The sequence below is a fragment of the Musca autumnalis genome, unplaced genomic scaffold (assembly GCF_047663935.1).
Source record: "Musca autumnalis isolate F117 unplaced genomic scaffold, ASM4766393v1 scaffold_4, whole genome shotgun sequence".
Classification (NCBI taxonomy): domain Eukaryota; kingdom Metazoa; phylum Arthropoda; class Insecta; order Diptera; family Muscidae; genus Musca; species Musca autumnalis.
Window position 1 is genome coordinate 213,248,052 of NW_027411977.1, and position 17,169 is coordinate 213,265,220.

Below are 17,169 nucleotides of genomic sequence, written 5' to 3' on the forward strand. Positions count from 1 at the left end.
CATCTCTGGCATTAACCACTCAATTCAAGATACATCTCTACTTGAAATCCATGTCTCAAAGGATTACTTGAAAATATGCCAGCTTCCAAACGGATGGAATGAAAGTGAAACTTCAAGTTTCACTTGCTTTCTTGTTACGTCTGTTTTTAATAACATTGTAATTTTTGTTGTGTGCATTTGTGTGTGTGTGCATGTAGTTAAAGGATCCTCCTAACTTTGCCAACACAACAAACTGTCAAATTAAAATCTTACTTAAGTACCATGAAAATCATAAACAATCCAAAATCCAACAGCATCAATGGTATGCTTAAAAATGAAAGGGGAATAGTAGTAGAGAAGGCTGAGGTATGGGAGCATAAAAATGAAACAGGTAAGGAAAGGATTTACCAAGAAAGACACACAGCAAAAGTAAGCAACAGTAACAAGATAACTTTATGGCAGTTTAGTGGAAAAGCAACAATAACACGGTGAAGATTCTTTGAAGGTAACACAGCGGTAGTTATAGAAGGAGAGCTTCTTGGAATGCATGATAAAGGGTAACAATTTGTGAAGTGATTTTTGCATAATAAATATTTAAAATTAAATTAATTTAAAACTGTTAAATATTCTTTGGAATAATTATTATAAAAATGTAAGGTTTTTGTAACGTCATTTAAAATATATACTCAAGAAAATGCGCATGGAAAAATTAATTTCTTTAAAAAATTGTCCCTTAAGTGTCCTCGAATTTATCGTTCATTTGCTAATAGGTATTTTTTTATTCCCCAAATCCCATCATGCCCTCTATAGTTACCCTTTTAACAGTAATATTTTAATAAAAAATCTTAAGGAGGTCCTTAATGTTTGCATATAAACAACAGAAATACACAGATCAGCATTCAAAGAACCCCGCAAATCCTTAATACAACAAGCATATCCTACTCTAGCTCGCAGCTAGAGCAACTTGTTGTTTGTTGCAAGAACACACACAAACAGACACACACCCAAACACAAATTTAAGACCATTTAAGAAACTGGTTATTACATCTAATAAGGTGTTTAACAGCTAAAAATACAAAAAGGATTAAACTTTGTGATAGCAAAAAAAGGAGAACACTTCTCTGCAAAAGAGAGGAAGGAAGGGGTTAGGTGAATATAAAATACAAGAATTATAAGGGTTGGGGTGTGTTAACGTTTATAAAATAATCAAAAATCTAACAAACAAACAATTCAAGCCACAAGCCAAACAACCACCACACACATTCCGTCTTATCCTACACGCCACAGAAGGATATGGCCCCAAACAGAGATATGATTATATCCTGTTTTGTGGAAAATTGTTACTATTTAATTTAACACGTTTCATATATTAATTTAATAAGCAAAGAATTTCAAAGGCTTGATAACAAAAAAAAAAAACAACAACAAGAACGTAAAGAGAAATGTTATGGTTTTTCTACAACGCTGCTTCTTTAGTGTTTTATGTGACGAACGAAGGAAGGGAGGTAAACATCTAGGCTTTTTAATAACATTCAACGAGAACAATTTTCAACTCGTTACAATGAAATTTAAATTTAATTAAATTTGTTACTTGATTACGTTTTAAATGTTTCAATTAATGCTTGACTTTTGGAAATAAAAAGATGTTCATCTGTGACTTTGCTAAGATGTTGGGGTTATAGAGAAGGATAACAATTGAAAATATTCTGTAATTATATTTTTCTAGATTGATGAAAATTGTTTTGTCTTGCCAACTCTTCGAACACAATGTGCAACACTGAAAATGCAAACAACTTCTAGTGGGCATTTTTTGAAAGTACATATTGAGACTACAAAACCCCAAATTGGGTTTCGTGTTTTTAGATCGGTTGTTTTTATACCGGGCTAAAACGATCCGGGCTTTATCACAGAAACTAATAACAATTTTACGTGTTTGTCTTCAGGAATATTGTAGTCCTAAAGTAGTAGAATTGAAGCGTCAAATAGACGAGCTAGGAAAAACCGCACCTAGCGCATCAAAATTGATAAAATAGAGGAAATTTTACATACTTTCTAGAATTATGGTCAGTAACAGCCATACTATTAAGAGATGAACCAAGTAACCTTTCGCAAACATTTTCCAAATAATGAGCTCAGCAATTCTTCAGAACAATCTGAAACTGATATATTTATCAAATTGTCGTTCAAAAATATGCTAGAAAGAACGTGATAGAGACATTTTACAACAATGTTCTGATTTGTGTATTATATTCCATCGAATATTTTTCCCAAAGATAATATTAAGAAAAAATTAACCGTTTTGGAGATACGCTGCTAAATATATAAAAATTACGGAAGTTTTAGACATATTATAAAATTTATTACTTAAATAAGGTTGTTCGAGTTAAATTTTTCTCCAAATACTTTCTTCTTGTTCTTATCTGCACGTTTGCTGCGGATGTCATGGAAAGAATAGTATTGTTTTCAAAAATATAGCCCCGATTTTCTTTAAAAAGTCAATACTTAACCATTTTAGATAGGGCCATAAATTCCGAACCCGATCTAACAAATCAAGACCCAAAAAGGGTTTTTGTCTGCTTGGTTTGTACTTTCATAAAAACCGCATTAGAAGTTGTTTGCACAAAATTACCTTGAAAATGCTGCACAGTGACATCGAACCTTTTCTTCCAGAGAAAACCACTGGACATCTAAGATTACCCCTTTATTAATCCTTCAAAAAACTATCATTGAGAAGTAAACAAGTAAAAAGTCGTTAAGTTCGGCCGGGACGAACTTTTTATACCCCCCACCATAAAATAGTCTTAATTAAAATGGAATAATTAGGGTCCTTTCACAATTTTTTTTCGACAATGGATAGACTCCTACTGCCTGCCACTATTGCTTAAATTACACTGTGAACACAAATGTTGGGGCAGAGATAATTCCTTTTGGAGATGAAAGCCCTTGGTGTGTGCATATTAAAATCCCCGAAGGACAGATGCGCCGTGAGTCGAACTTCCGCGTTATGGTGTGATGAAGTTTTTGTTTTGTTGTTTTTGTAGAGCACTTAAGCAACAGTGAACAAAGATATAACGCTAATTCCTGATGGCCCACAGGGTCTCTAACAAAAATTTCATCACGCCATAACGTGGAAGTTCGACTCACGGCGGATCTGTCCTTCGGGGTTCATAATATACTCACCAAGGCCTTTCTTCCCCAAGAGGAATTTTCCGTGAACCAGACTTTCACCTCCATTTTGTTGCACAGTGTAATCTAATCTAATCTAAGAAAATGTGTTCAGCTAGGTGAAAGGTACCACCTACGGGGCTATATCAAAGAGTCAACCTATCTTTTAATTTTTGGCGGAAAAGTTTTATAGCAGGGAACTTCAAGAGTCAAATTGAGGGTAGTTTCATCAAAACAATGTAGACCCTCAAAAATGGACCCATGTTGACGAATTTTAGTGAAGAAATTTCGTGACCACTGAAAATTCCCGAAAATCGGGAGGTACAGTTATATGGGTGGATATACCAAAACATGGACATACATATGTATGTATATTGACGATTATTTTTGAATAGACAAAATTTTAGCTAAAATTCTCAAAATACCGATCATTACAGCTAGTTCGGTTAAAAATTGCAGCTAATATTCTCAAAATACCGAAAATCGGGAGATACCTTTATATGGGGGCTATACCAAAACATGGACCTATATTGACGATGTTTCGTTGGAGATGTTTTATGACCGCTGAGAACTTCAAATGTCAAATTACAGCTATTTCGGTTAAAAACTGTAGCTAAAATTCTCAAAATTGCCGAAAATCGGGAGGTACCGCTATATGGGGGCTATACCAAAACATGGACCTATGTTGACGATGTTTCATGACCACTGAGAACCTCAAATGTCAAATTACAGCTAGTTCAGTTAAAAATTGTAACTAAAATGCTGAAAATACCGAAAATCGGGAGGTACGGTTATAAGGGGGCCATACCAAAACATGGACCTATGTTGACGATGTTTGGTAGAGATGTTTCATGACCACTGAGAACCTCAAATGTCATCTTGCAGATAGTTCGGTTACAAATTGTGGCTATAATTCTCAAAATACCGAAAATCGGGAGGTACCGTTATATGGGGGCTATACCAACACATGGACCTATGTTGACGCTGTTTGATGGAGATATTTCATGACCACTGAGAACCTCAAATGGCAAATTACAGCTAGTTCGGTTAAAAATTGTGGCTATAATTCTCAAAATACCGAAAATCGGGAGGTACCGATATATGGGGGCTATACCAAAACATGGACCTATGTTGACGATGTTTGGTGGAGATATATCATGACCACTGAGAACCTTAAATGTCAAATTGCAGATATTTCGGTTAAAAATTGATTCTCAAAATACCGAAAATCGGGAAGCACCGTTATATGGGGACTATACCAAAACATGGACCTATGCCCATATCCTTTGGGATATAAGTTTGTTGATCACTAGAAACCCTAAGTGCCAAATTATAGCTAGTTCGGTCTGTGGCGAATAACGTCAAAATACCTCAAATCAGGAGGTACCGTTATATGGGGGCTATACCAAAGAGTGGACCGATATAGCCCATCTTCGAACTTGACCTGCCTATGGAAAAAAGACCCACTGGTGCAAAATTTCAGCACTCTATCTCAATTATTGCGGACGCTAGAGTGATTACAACAGACGCACAGACGGACATGGCTAGATCGTCTTAGAATTTTATCCTGATCAAGAATATATATACTTTATAGGGTCGCAAATGATTAGTTCGATGTGTTACAAACGGAATGACAAACTTAATATACCCTCCATACTATGGTGGAGGGTATAAAAATCCACGTTTATTGGGCTGAAAGTCCTTGAAAAAATATTCTAAAAAATCCATGTTTATTATTGGTCTGAAGATCCTTGAAAAAATATTCTTAAAAAATCCACGTTTATTGGGCTGAAGGTCCTTGAAAAAATATTCTTAACGATTCCACGTTTATAAGGCTAAATTTCCTTGAAAAAATATTCTTAAACATCCACGTTTATTAGGCTGAAGGTCCTTGAAAAAATATTTAAAAAAAACACGTTTATTGGGCTGAATGTCCTTGAAAAATATTCTTGGGCTGAAGTTCCTTGAAAAAAATATTCTTAAAAATCACGTTAATTGGGCTGAAGATCCTTGAAAAATTATTTTTAAAAACTCCACGTTTATTGGGCTGAAGATTTTTGATATTTTTTAAAATATCAACGTTTGTTATTGGCGTGAAGATTCTTGAAAAAATATTCTTTAAAAAAATCACGTTTATTGGCCTGAAGGACCTTGAAAAAAATTTTTTATAATATCCACGTTTATTGGCCAGAAGGTCTCTGAATAACTATTCTTTTAAAAATCCTCGATTATTTGCCTGAAGGACTCTAAAAAATATTCTTAACAAATCCACGTTTATGGACCTGAAGGTCATTGAAAAGACTATTCTTCAACAAATCCTTGTCGATTATTTGTTGAAGGAAGGTTTCCTAAGGAGATGTCGGACGATAAAACTCGATATACACAAGCGGACTCTCCTCTCGTAAGTTATCATGCTCATCAATTGTTGTAGCAATTCCAATATGTATGTTTGTGCATGGTCCTCACGTTTCTGGTTCTGCTTCCTCTGTGTCCATATTCAAAAATTCTGTAACCTGGATTGGCTGCGCCGACAAAGAATCGGGAGATAGGTGAGGGGTTTAGCTTGACAGTTAAATAGATGTTGGACATGAGTTGATTATCGAGCTGTCAAATTTGACCCTATGCAAATTGAGGCGGCTGCATAGTCCGTATCTTAGTAGGGCTAAGCTCACTTCTGTTTATCTTGGCAGCTGGCATTCTTCTGCTGTGATGGATGGTGGAGTGGGAGGTCTACCAGTACGGCTCTCACTATACATTTGAGCCGCCTGTGCTACTGTATCATTCCGAATACTATTTCCTCCACGGTGAATATACGTAGTTATTTCAACGGAGGAATTACATCCTAAGGCCAAGAAACCCAACCCAAAAGAATGAGAGCAGGAAAGATGACACAGCCTAGGTAGCCTCACAAGTTAGGCTGAGCCACAAGGTATATTCAGAAACACTTCTCACGCGTAGTAACACCTAACAGAAAATCAGAAGACCAATGGTATCAGATGAATTGCCGGTAGCAGTCATCGATAGAGCTGACCCTGGTGGGAATGTGACAGTCGATAGTTGCTTATCAAAGATCGTCTGCGTGACATTGTGTTCTCGGGCGATGGGAAATTTGTCAAACACTTGAGGTTCGGAACCGTTGCCCCTAACATAGGAATCAACAGGTCCTCAGGCTTACTGACGATTTTTTATATTTTTTTCTGTCGTACTAAAGATTTTTTCTTTAGAAAAACAGACCTCAGACGTAATGAGGAATTTGTTTGTCTTAAGAAAAATCTAAATTTAAAATGTCTAAGAAAACTTTTTCACAATCCTTTTCCTGCTGTTTGATATTTACTTTTCGAAGATAACTACTACAAAGTTTGCAAATATGTTTGTCTGTGTAGACCTGAATGTGCATATACTACATAAGGGAAACATGTATGGCCTTAAAATATGTGGGTGTTGGTAAGCATCAAATAATGGTTAGTCCTTTCAAACCACAGAGATGGCAAAAACGACCGAAACGTTGTTGCCACAGAAAAGGAAAATTTTCTTTGTAATAATATTATGATTACACAGGGTAAACCAAATGAAGAAAATGAAAATGAAGTTAACACAAGATATAGACATTTTTAAAAATCAGCTAGAATTTTGCTGTATACCAATTAACGTTAATTTTAATTTCAATCCAAGCTTTAAAACTGATTGTTCCATTTCATACTATAAATTTATTTTATAGACCTTGGCGCCTAAAAGTAGGCACGTCTAAGAATCTTTTATCTAAAACCAATGTCAAAACTGAAATATAGATGTCGTCCTTTATATTTAGTGTCCCATAAATGATATTTTGATTGTGTCGTTATCTTTCAGGATATCAGGATGATGCAACATAGACAGAACCATTAATTATACTTAGGAATAAATTGAAAAGCGCAATTTCGTGAACTTTGGAAAGGAATTTGTAATTTACTTATCACCCAAAACCTATAAATACTCCTAAATTTAATATTCTTTAAAATTTCAAGTCCCCAAACTTATTTTTTTAAATGCACATCCCCTTGGACCTTCAAATAATATTCTTTAAAAAAACTACATCTTCTAAGAACTTTAAATAATATTCTTTAACAAACCCACATCTTCTAGGAACTTCACATAAAAAAACACTTCTTATTGAACTACAGATAATATACTTTAAAAAATCTAGGTCTTAAAAATTAAAGGTCTTTAAAGGACGTGGATTTAAATAAAAATATTTTTTAAAGGACGTGAATTTTAATACCTCAGTATATATGAATATCATATCGAAACATATTATTTGCTCCTCGGAATACCCTAATATCCACCCACTTCTCAACGCTACGAAGAATCCTTTATGGCCTTTTTTGTGTGTTGATGTTTTAGTTTTTGCCACTTCATCTCCCTGTTATCCTTTCCTCACTGTTTGTTTGCTTATGTCTGTGTTTTTTTGTGTATATTAATATATTTATATATTTATGTTAGAAGTGGTTTAAGTGGCTTTTTAATAAATTTACGAGTTTCATATTAAAATTTCATTATTTTGCAGTTTTTATGTTAACAACAAGAACAACAATAGCAGCAGCAACAGCAATAACCAAGTGATGTTATATCCATTTAATGTTTTCATCTAGCTTGTTACTTTCCATGCCATTACTTTTAATTTAATTTTTAGCACAAATTTTATTTTATGCGTTTTTTGCTTATGCAGCAATATAATTATTGAGATTAATTTTGGAAAAAAAAATATTACATTATGAAAAAGGATTTAAAATGAAAAATACATTTTTGTTAATAAATGCAAATAATTAAATATTTTTTGCCAGTAAGCTTACCTTTGTTTGAGTGTCTATCCAGATTTGGATCCTTAATACCTGAAAGAGAAAAAAATAAACAGTTATTACAACAAGAGTTGTGACAAAAGGATTTACAGAATATTTACAGAAAAAATATGTCCTTTAACAAATATTCTTTAAAAAAGTCACTTCCTGATAGTCCTTTAAAAATATTCTTTAAAACTTCACGACACAATAATCCTTCAAAAAAATCTTTAAAAAAATCACGTCCTTTAAAAAATGTTTTCTAAAATCCACATCCCCTTGGACCTGCAAAAAAATTTTAAATAATCCACATCCTCTTCAAATAGTATTCTTTAAAAAATCTACTTTTCCTTGGACCGTCAAAAACCTTCAAAAAATATTGCATTAAAAATCCACACCATCCTGACCCTTTAAATAATATTCGTTAAAAAATTTACGTCCCATTGGACTATAATTTTTTTAATCGACACCCTCTCGAGCCTTCTTTAAAAAATCCACTTCACTTTGGGCATTCAAAAAATATTTTTTTTTTTAAATCAACATCCTCATGGACCTTCAAAAATATTCTTTAAAAAATCCACATCATCTTGGACCTTCAAATAATATTCCTTAAAAAAATCCAAGTTCCCTTGCACCATCAACCAATATTAAAAAAAATTCACATCCTCTTGGACCTTCAAATAATATTCTTTAAAAAATACACATCACCATGGAACTTCAAATAAAATTCTTAAAAAAATCAAACACACATGGATCTTCAAATAATATTCCTTACAAAATCCAAATCCTCTTGGACCTTCACACAATATCCTTTAAAAATTCAAGTCCCCATCAAATTAAATTTTTTTAAATGCACATCCCCTCGGACGTTCGAATAATATTCTTTAAAAATCTACATCTTCTAGGAACTTTAAATAATATTCTTTAACAAATCCACATACACATAAAAAAGAAACTTCCCCTTGAACTATTACATAATATTCTTTAAAAAATCTACGTCTTGATGATTTTTCAAAAATTATTCTTTAAAAATCTATGTATTGGTGGTCATTCGAAAAAAATGTTTTTTTAAAAAATCCAATCTTTGTTGGTCTTTCAAGAAACATTGTTTAAAATTCCACGTCTTGGTTGTCCTTCAACAAAATATGTTTTTAAATATCCAAGTGCTTAAAAATAATTTTTATAGAATTTACGTGCTTCAAATAATGTTTTTTAAAAATCCACTTCTCTCAAAAAATATTTTTAAAGAATCAAAAGGCCTTCAAGAAATATTTTTTTTTTAAATCTACGTGCTTAAAATATATATTTTTTTAATTCACGTCCGTATTTTTTCAAAAATACCACGTCCTAAAAAATTGTTTTTTGAAAATGCCATGCTCTATTTTTTTGCTGAAATGCACTTGCTTAAAAATATTTTTTTAAATCAACATCTTTCAATTTTCTTTTAAATACATGCCCCTCAAAATCCTTCAAAAAATATTTTTTTTTGAATCCACGTACTTCAGAATATATATTTTTTAAATCCACGTACTTCAAAATGTATTTTTTTTAAAAATCCAAGTCATTCAAAAAATATTTTTTTCAATCCACGTACTTCAAAATATATATTTTTAAAATCCACTTCCTTCAAATAATATTTTTATTAAAATCCGCGTCCTTCAAAAAATATTTTTATTAAAATCCACGTCCTTCAAAAAAATATTCATATTAATATCCAGGTCCTTCAAAAAATAACTTTATTAAAATCCACATTCCCCAAAAAATATTTTTTTTAAAATCCACGTCCTTCGAAAAATTTTTTTATTTAAATCCAAGTCCTTCAAAAAATATTTATATTTAAATCCAAGTCTTTCAAAAAATATTTTTATTAAAATCCACGTCCTTTAAAAATACTTTTATTAAAATCCACGTCCTTCAAAAAACATTTCTATTAAAATTATGTCATTCAAAAAAAATTTATTAAAATCCACGTCCTTCAAAAAATATTTATATTAAAATCCACGTCCTTCAAAAAAATATTCATATTAATATCCAGGTCCTCCAAAAAATAATTTTATTAAAATCCACATCCCCCAAAAAATATTTTTTTAAAATCCACTTCCTTAAAAAATATTTTTATTTAAATCCAAGTCCTTCAAAAAATATTTTTATTTAAATCCAAGTCCTTCAAAAAATATTTTTATTTAAATCCAAGTCCTTCAAAAAATATTTTTATTAAAATCCACGTCCTTCAAAAAGTATTTTTACTATAATCCAGGTCCTTCAAAAATATTTTTATTTAAATCCACGTCCTTAAAAAAATATATTTATTAAAATCCACGTCCTTCAAAAATATTTTTATTAAAATCCACGTCCTTCAAAAAATACTTTTATTAAAATCCACGTCCTTCAAAAAATACTTTTATTAAAATCCACGTCTTTCAAAAAAATATTGTTAAAAAATCCACGTCCTCCAAAAAAGTTATTATTTTTAATCCAAAAAAATGTTTTTATTAAAATCCACGTCCTTCAAAAAATAGTTATATTAAAATCCACGTCATTCAAAAAATAGTTATATTAAAATCCACGTCCCTCAAAAAATATTGCTCTTAAAATCCACGTCCTTCAAAAAATAATTTTATTAAAATCCTCGTCCTTCAAAAAATATTTTTATTAAAATCCACGTCCTTCAAAAAATAATTTTATTAGAATCCACGTCCTTCAAAAATATTTTGATTAAAAACCACGTATTTCAAAAATATTTTTATTAAAATCCACGTCTTTCAAAAAATATTTTTATTAAAATCCTCGTCCTTCAAAAAATATTTTTATTAAAATCCACGTCCTTCAAAAAATATTTTTATTAAAATCCACGTCCTTCAAAAAATATTTTTATTAAAATCCACGTCCTTCAAAAAATATTTTTATTAAAATCCACGTCCTTCAAAAAATATTTTTATTAAAATCCACGTCCTTCAAAAAATATTTTTATTAAAATCCACGTCCTTGAAAAAATATTTTTATTAAAATCCACGTCCTTCAAAAAATATTTTTATTAAAATCCACGTCCTTCAAAAAATATTTTTATTAAAATCCACGTCCTTGAAAAAATATTTTTATTAAAATCCACGTCCTTGAAAAAATATTTTTATTAAAATCCACGTCCTTCAAAAATATTTTTATTAAAATCCACGTCCTTCAAAAATATTTTTATTAAAATCCACGTCCTTCAAAAATATTTTTATTAAAATCCACGTCCTTCAAAAATAGTTTTATTAAAATCCACGTCCTTGAAAAAATATTTTTATTAAAATCCACGTCCTTGAAAAAATATTTTTATTAAAATCCACGTCCTTAAAAAGTAGTTTTATTAAAATCCGCGTCTTTAAAAAAATAATCCATAATCCATAAAAAATAATCCATAAAAAAAAAATCCACGTCCTTCAATAATATTTTTTATAAAATCCACGACCTTCAAAAATATTTTTATTAAAGTCCAGGTCCTCCAAAAAATATTCATATTAAAATCCCCGCCTTTAAAACTATTTTTATTGTAATCCACGTCCTTCAAAAAATATTTTTATTATAACACACGTCCTCCAAAATTGCTTTTTCTATAAACGCACGTCCTTAAAAAAAATAATTGTATTAATAATTGTATGTATATTAAAATTCACGTTTTTCAAAAAATATTTGTATTAAAATTTACGTCCTTAAAAAAACATTTTTATTAAAATTCACGTTTTTCAAAAAATATTTTTATTAAAATCCACGTCCTTCAAAAACTATTTTTATTAAAATCCATATCTTTATTAAAATCCACGACCTTCAAAAAATGTTTCATTTAAAACCCACGTCCTTAAAAAAATTAATTTATTAAAATCCATGTCCTTCACAAAATATTATTATTAAAATCCATGTCCTGCATAAAATATTATTATTGAAATTCACGACCTTCAAAAAATATTTTTATTAAAATCCACGTTAAAAACCACGTCATTCAAAAAATATTTTTATTAAAATCCACGTTAAAAACCACGTCATTCAAAAAATATTTTTATTAAAATCCACGTTAAAAACCACGTCATTCAAAAAATATTTTGATTAAAATCCACGTTAAAAACCACGTCATTCAAAAAATATTTTTATTAAAATCCACGTTAAAAACCACGTCATTCAAAAAATATTTTTATTAAAATCCACGTTAAAAACCACGTCATTCAAAAAATATTTTGATTAAAATCCACGTTAAAAACCACGTCATTCAAAAAATATTTTTATTAAAATCCACGTTAAAAACCACGTCATTCAAAAAATATTTTTATTAAAATCCACGTTAAAAACCACGTCATTCAAAAAATATTTTTATTAAAATCCACGTTAAAAACCACGTCATTCAAAAAATATTTTTATTAAAATCCACGTTAAAAACCACGTCATTCAAAAAATATTTTTATTAAAATCCACGTTAAAAACCACGTCATTCAAAAAATATTTTTATTAAAATCCACGTTAAAAATCACGTCATTCAAAAAATATTTTTATTAAAATCCACGTTAAAAACCACGTCATTCAAAAAATATTTTTATTAAAATCCACGTTAAAAACCACGTCATTCAAAAAATATTTTTATTAAAATCCACGTTAAAAACCACGTCATTCAAAAAATATTTTTATTAAAATCCACGTAAAAAACCACGTCATTCAAAAAATATTTTTATTAAAATCAACGTAAAAAACCACGTCATTCAAAAAATAAATTCTATAAAATCCACATCCTCAAAAAAATATTTTTACTAAAATCCACGTCCCACAAAAAATAATTTTATTAAAATCCACATCCTTCAAAAAATATTTTTATTAAAATCCACGTCCTTCAAAAAATATTTTTATTAAAATCCACGTCCTTCAAAAAATATTTTTATTAAAAACCACGTCCTTCAAAAAATATTTTTATTTAAATCCACGTCCTTCAACAAATATTTTTATTAAAATCCACGTCCTTCAAAAAAAATTTTAATAAAATCAACGTCCTTCAAAAATATTTTTATTAAAATCCACGTCCTTCAAAAAATATTATTTTAAAATGCACGTCTTAAAGGTCTTTCACAAAATATGATTTAAAAATTCACATCTTTGAGGTCCTTAAAAAAATAGTATTTAAACAATCCACGTTTTCGTTGTGCTTTAAAAAATTAAAGTCCTAATAGTCCTTCAAAAATTATTCTTTAAAAGTAAATATTTTTTAAAAAAAAATTAACGTCCTGATAGACCTTCAAAAATTTTTTTAGACAATTCACGTCTTAATAGATCTCCAAAAAATGTTCTTTAAAAAGTTCACCTTCAAAAAATATTTTTAAAAAATCCACATCCTCTTGGACCTTCAAATAATATTCTATCAAAAATCCGCGTTCTTGCGGCGCTTATAAAATTATTCTTTAGAATATCCACGTCTTGGTGGTCCTTCAAGAAATATTGAAAAAAAATCCACCAGGAGGCGATCCTTGAAAAAATGTTTTTAAAAGATCCAAGACTTGGTGGCGCTTAAACAAATATTCTTTAACAAAATCTACGTCTTCGTAGTCCTCCAAAAAAAAAAAAAAAATACACGTTCTGGTGGTCCTACAAAAGAAAAACCCACCAAGAGGTGGTGCTAGAAGTTTTTTTAATGCAAGTCTTGGATTCTTGAATATTCTTTAAAAATCTTCCTCTTTGTGGTCCTTCAAAAAACATATTTTAACAAATTCACAATCTAGTGATACTTCAAAAAATATTTTTCTATGTCTCAGTTGCCTTTATAAAACGCTTTTATTGTTTAAATCCACGTCTCGGTGGCGCTGAAAAAATAGTTTCAAAAGTCCACGTCTCTGTAGCCCTTCAAAAATATTTTTTTTAAAAAATTCACGTTTTGGTTTTCTTCCAAAAAATATTCCTTAAAAGATCCGAGTACTGGCGGTCCTGCAGAAAATATTTTTTAAACAATCCACGTCTTGGTGATCCTCCAAAAATAGTCTTAAAAAGATGCGAGTATTGGCGCTCCTTCAGAAAATAATTTTTTTTTAAAAAAATCCACGCCTTGGTGGGCCCTCAAAAAATATTTGCACGTCATGGTGATCCCTAATAATTTGATGGTCCTTAAAAGACACAAAACCTACCTGATCGGAGCTTTGAGTAAATTTCAAGCTTCTTGGGGAAGTATTGAACAAATAATTATAATTTAAAAAAGTACTTTAAAAAATCCACGTCGTGGTGGTCCCTTTAAAAATATCCTAGTGGTGCAATAAAAATATGTTCCTCTTATGTTGTACGTCCTGTTTAGTTTGATGGATTTTAAAAATGCAGAACGTACCTGATCCTTGCTCCCAATAAATGTCATGCTACTTTGGGGAATATTGGAAGTACTAACAAATAATTATATTGGCTATATTTGGTACCAAATCTATTACTGCAATAATTAAAACATAAATTGCATTAAATTCGCTCCAGTAAACATACATAATTACCGCTTTAAACATACACGACTTGCTCTGCTCGTTCGACAAAATCGTTTAACCATCAAACAATTTATCATTGTCATGTTTAGTGGCTTTTAGTTTCAATTTAACTACAACGAACCACACACACGCACATACGCCACCCCAAACCGCATGCCTTTTAAGGCCAACATTTTCAACATCTCTCTTCCTCTGTCTACAGAGATGCTGTTCTCCTCCTTTTACTGCAGGTGGTCGTGGTGTTATTTATATGACAGCAGCTATTTTCATGTGTCATACATTAATCCAAATTAATTTCATGTAATTAAAATCACCTTGAAGCGAAATGAGACAGTAGCTAACAATAGCGAAGTGGCACACACACACAAACGTATGAACATGGTACATTTATAGTGTATACAAGAGCCTTGGCCAAGGCTCCAACAAGGAGCTGCATAAATGTAACTTAACCGTTGTTGTTGTATTATTGCCGCATTGATATTTCAAGACATTAAATGGTATTTATTGGATTTAACCAAAATTGTATTCGGCGCACCAACATCCGTACCTATCTTCGTATAATAATTACCCCATTCATTTTCTCTCAAAATGGGTGCTAAACTGTCGGAATTATTTAATGTTCATTTGCCAAATAAAGGTAAAGGATTTTAGTGGATGGAGGCCTCGCTAGAGAAACTTTAATGTTGGCAGATACTCTCCGCCTCGCTGGCGGTGTAAGAGTTAAGTAGTTTGCCAGAGTATTATGGAATGTCCTTGGGTTATTTTATTTGTCGCTTAATGTTTGAGTATTGAATATTTTATGCTAGAATTAATGAAAACTTTCTCTGTGGAATGTTGTTATTAAAGTTTGTCTGCTGAGATATGGTATTATATTTATTTCGTATTTCACTTTAATTTATCTTCTCTTAGACGCTTATTGGGAAATTCCTTAGACAACCAGACATAGAACTATGGAAAACACAAATTTTTGATCATGGAAATGGAAGACTGGACATACCTTTAATATAGAATTGTTTACCAAGGGGTAAGGCAGGGAAAATAACGGTTAAGTATATCTCCCACCCATTCTCATTAATTCCCTTATATTCTGTTCGCCGATGTTTCTGGAATATGCACATATTTTGCAATACTTATAAACTTCATATCTCTTAGTTAAATTATTTTTTAATTCAAAAATACTTTTCCCAAAATCTCTTCTTACCACCTGGTTTCGTTCTAAAACCTGACTTGCTATAATAGAAATACTCAAGCGGAAATGTGGTTGAGCATGACTATTTGAAACCTTTTTCTAACGCAAATATAAGAAGCATTTGCGAAACTTTCATTTTGTGTTTGACTGCAGCACTTGTCAGTCAGTCAACGAACGAACTATGAGGTAAAGGCCACATACAATGTCAGTCACTTGTTACAGCGAGGGGACAATATGAAAAAAACTTAATAAAATCAATGCAGAGATGGGTACCATTTATAAAAAAAACCAGAGGTAAATTATGTTATATATTCAAGGCTTTTAATATGCATACAAACGAAGAATCTTTAAGGATACTAGGAGGCTTTTTCAAGGCATCTCTAAGTCTCACAAGGCCTACAAGCGTGAATTACTCAACGTCTAAAAAATTCTTTAGAGAATCCAAATCCTGGTGCTTTAAATAAAATTCTTTAAGTAAAGAAGACTTTATTTGAGCTTGAGGCCAAATAAAGTCTTTCTTTACATAAATTTGGAAAAGGTCGAACAAAAACAACACTGAATAAAAATCTTTAAAAAAGCTACATCCCGGTGCTTTTAAAAAGTTCTTTAAAAAATCCAAATCCTAGTGCTTTAAAAATTTTTAAAAACCCATGCCACAGATCTATAAAAAATTCTTTAAAAAATCCGCCTCCTGTTGATTTTTAAGTACCCACGTCTTTTAAAAAATATTTTTTTTTTTTAAACCATGTTCTTCACAACATACTAAAAAATCAAGTCCTTCACAACATAGTTTATGTTCGAAGATGGGCTATATCGGCCCACTCCTTCCGGTACCTCCCACACAAAAGTTCGAAAATGTTCGAAAAATTTGTGCGCACGATAACTCTTGTAGGGAGTAACCGATTTGGTCCATACTTTGCACATCCTGAAATGTGTACCAGACTTAGATAAGGTTTCAATATGGACTCAATCGGTCCACTCCTTCGGGTACCTCCCACACAAAATTTCGGAAAAGTTCAGTTTAGGGTCATCTCTCGAATCGCTTTGATTTTTGTTTTGGCAACATGTATTCTCTGCCCTCCATACGACGGTACAAGTTTCTTCAGGGGCAAGTCCATACTTCCTGAGAAAATAGCATGAAAGTTGAAAAAAACCCCTATGACACCCTGTGAGGTGGTTGGAGCGCAAGATAACTCTCGAACGGATCTGCCGATTCGGTCCAAAATATGGCCTTAGTAATATTTTGTTCAAACATAGTTTAAGTTTGAAGATAAGCAATATCGGTCCACTCCTTCAGGTACCTCCCCCACAAAAGTTCAAAAATGTTCGGAAAAATTGTTCGTACGGTAATTCTTGAAGGGAGTGGCCGAATTGATCTATACTTTACACATCCTAATATATCTACCAGATATAGATCAGGTTCAAATATGGACTATGCTTGTCCACTTCATTCGGTACCTCCCACACAAAATTTCGGATAAGTTCACTTTAAAACCTAATATCGACTAACTTTGATTTTTGTTGAAGCAACTTGCATTCGCTGCCTCAA

At 31.2% G+C, this 17,169-nt stretch overlaps 1 protein-coding gene across 1 annotated transcript in view; it reads right to left on the reverse strand.

Moving 5' to 3' along the window:
- Positions 1-17,169, reverse strand: part of LOC141403221 (uncharacterized) — a 456,033-nt gene that overhangs the window by 116,396 nt on the left and 322,468 nt on the right. Inside the window, exon 4 of the mRNA XM_073985406.1 lies at positions 7,974-8,012. Within this exon, the coding sequence (XP_073841507.1) occupies positions 7,974-8,012 (39 nt within the window). The remainder of the gene's footprint in view (positions 1-7,973; positions 8,013-17,169) is intronic.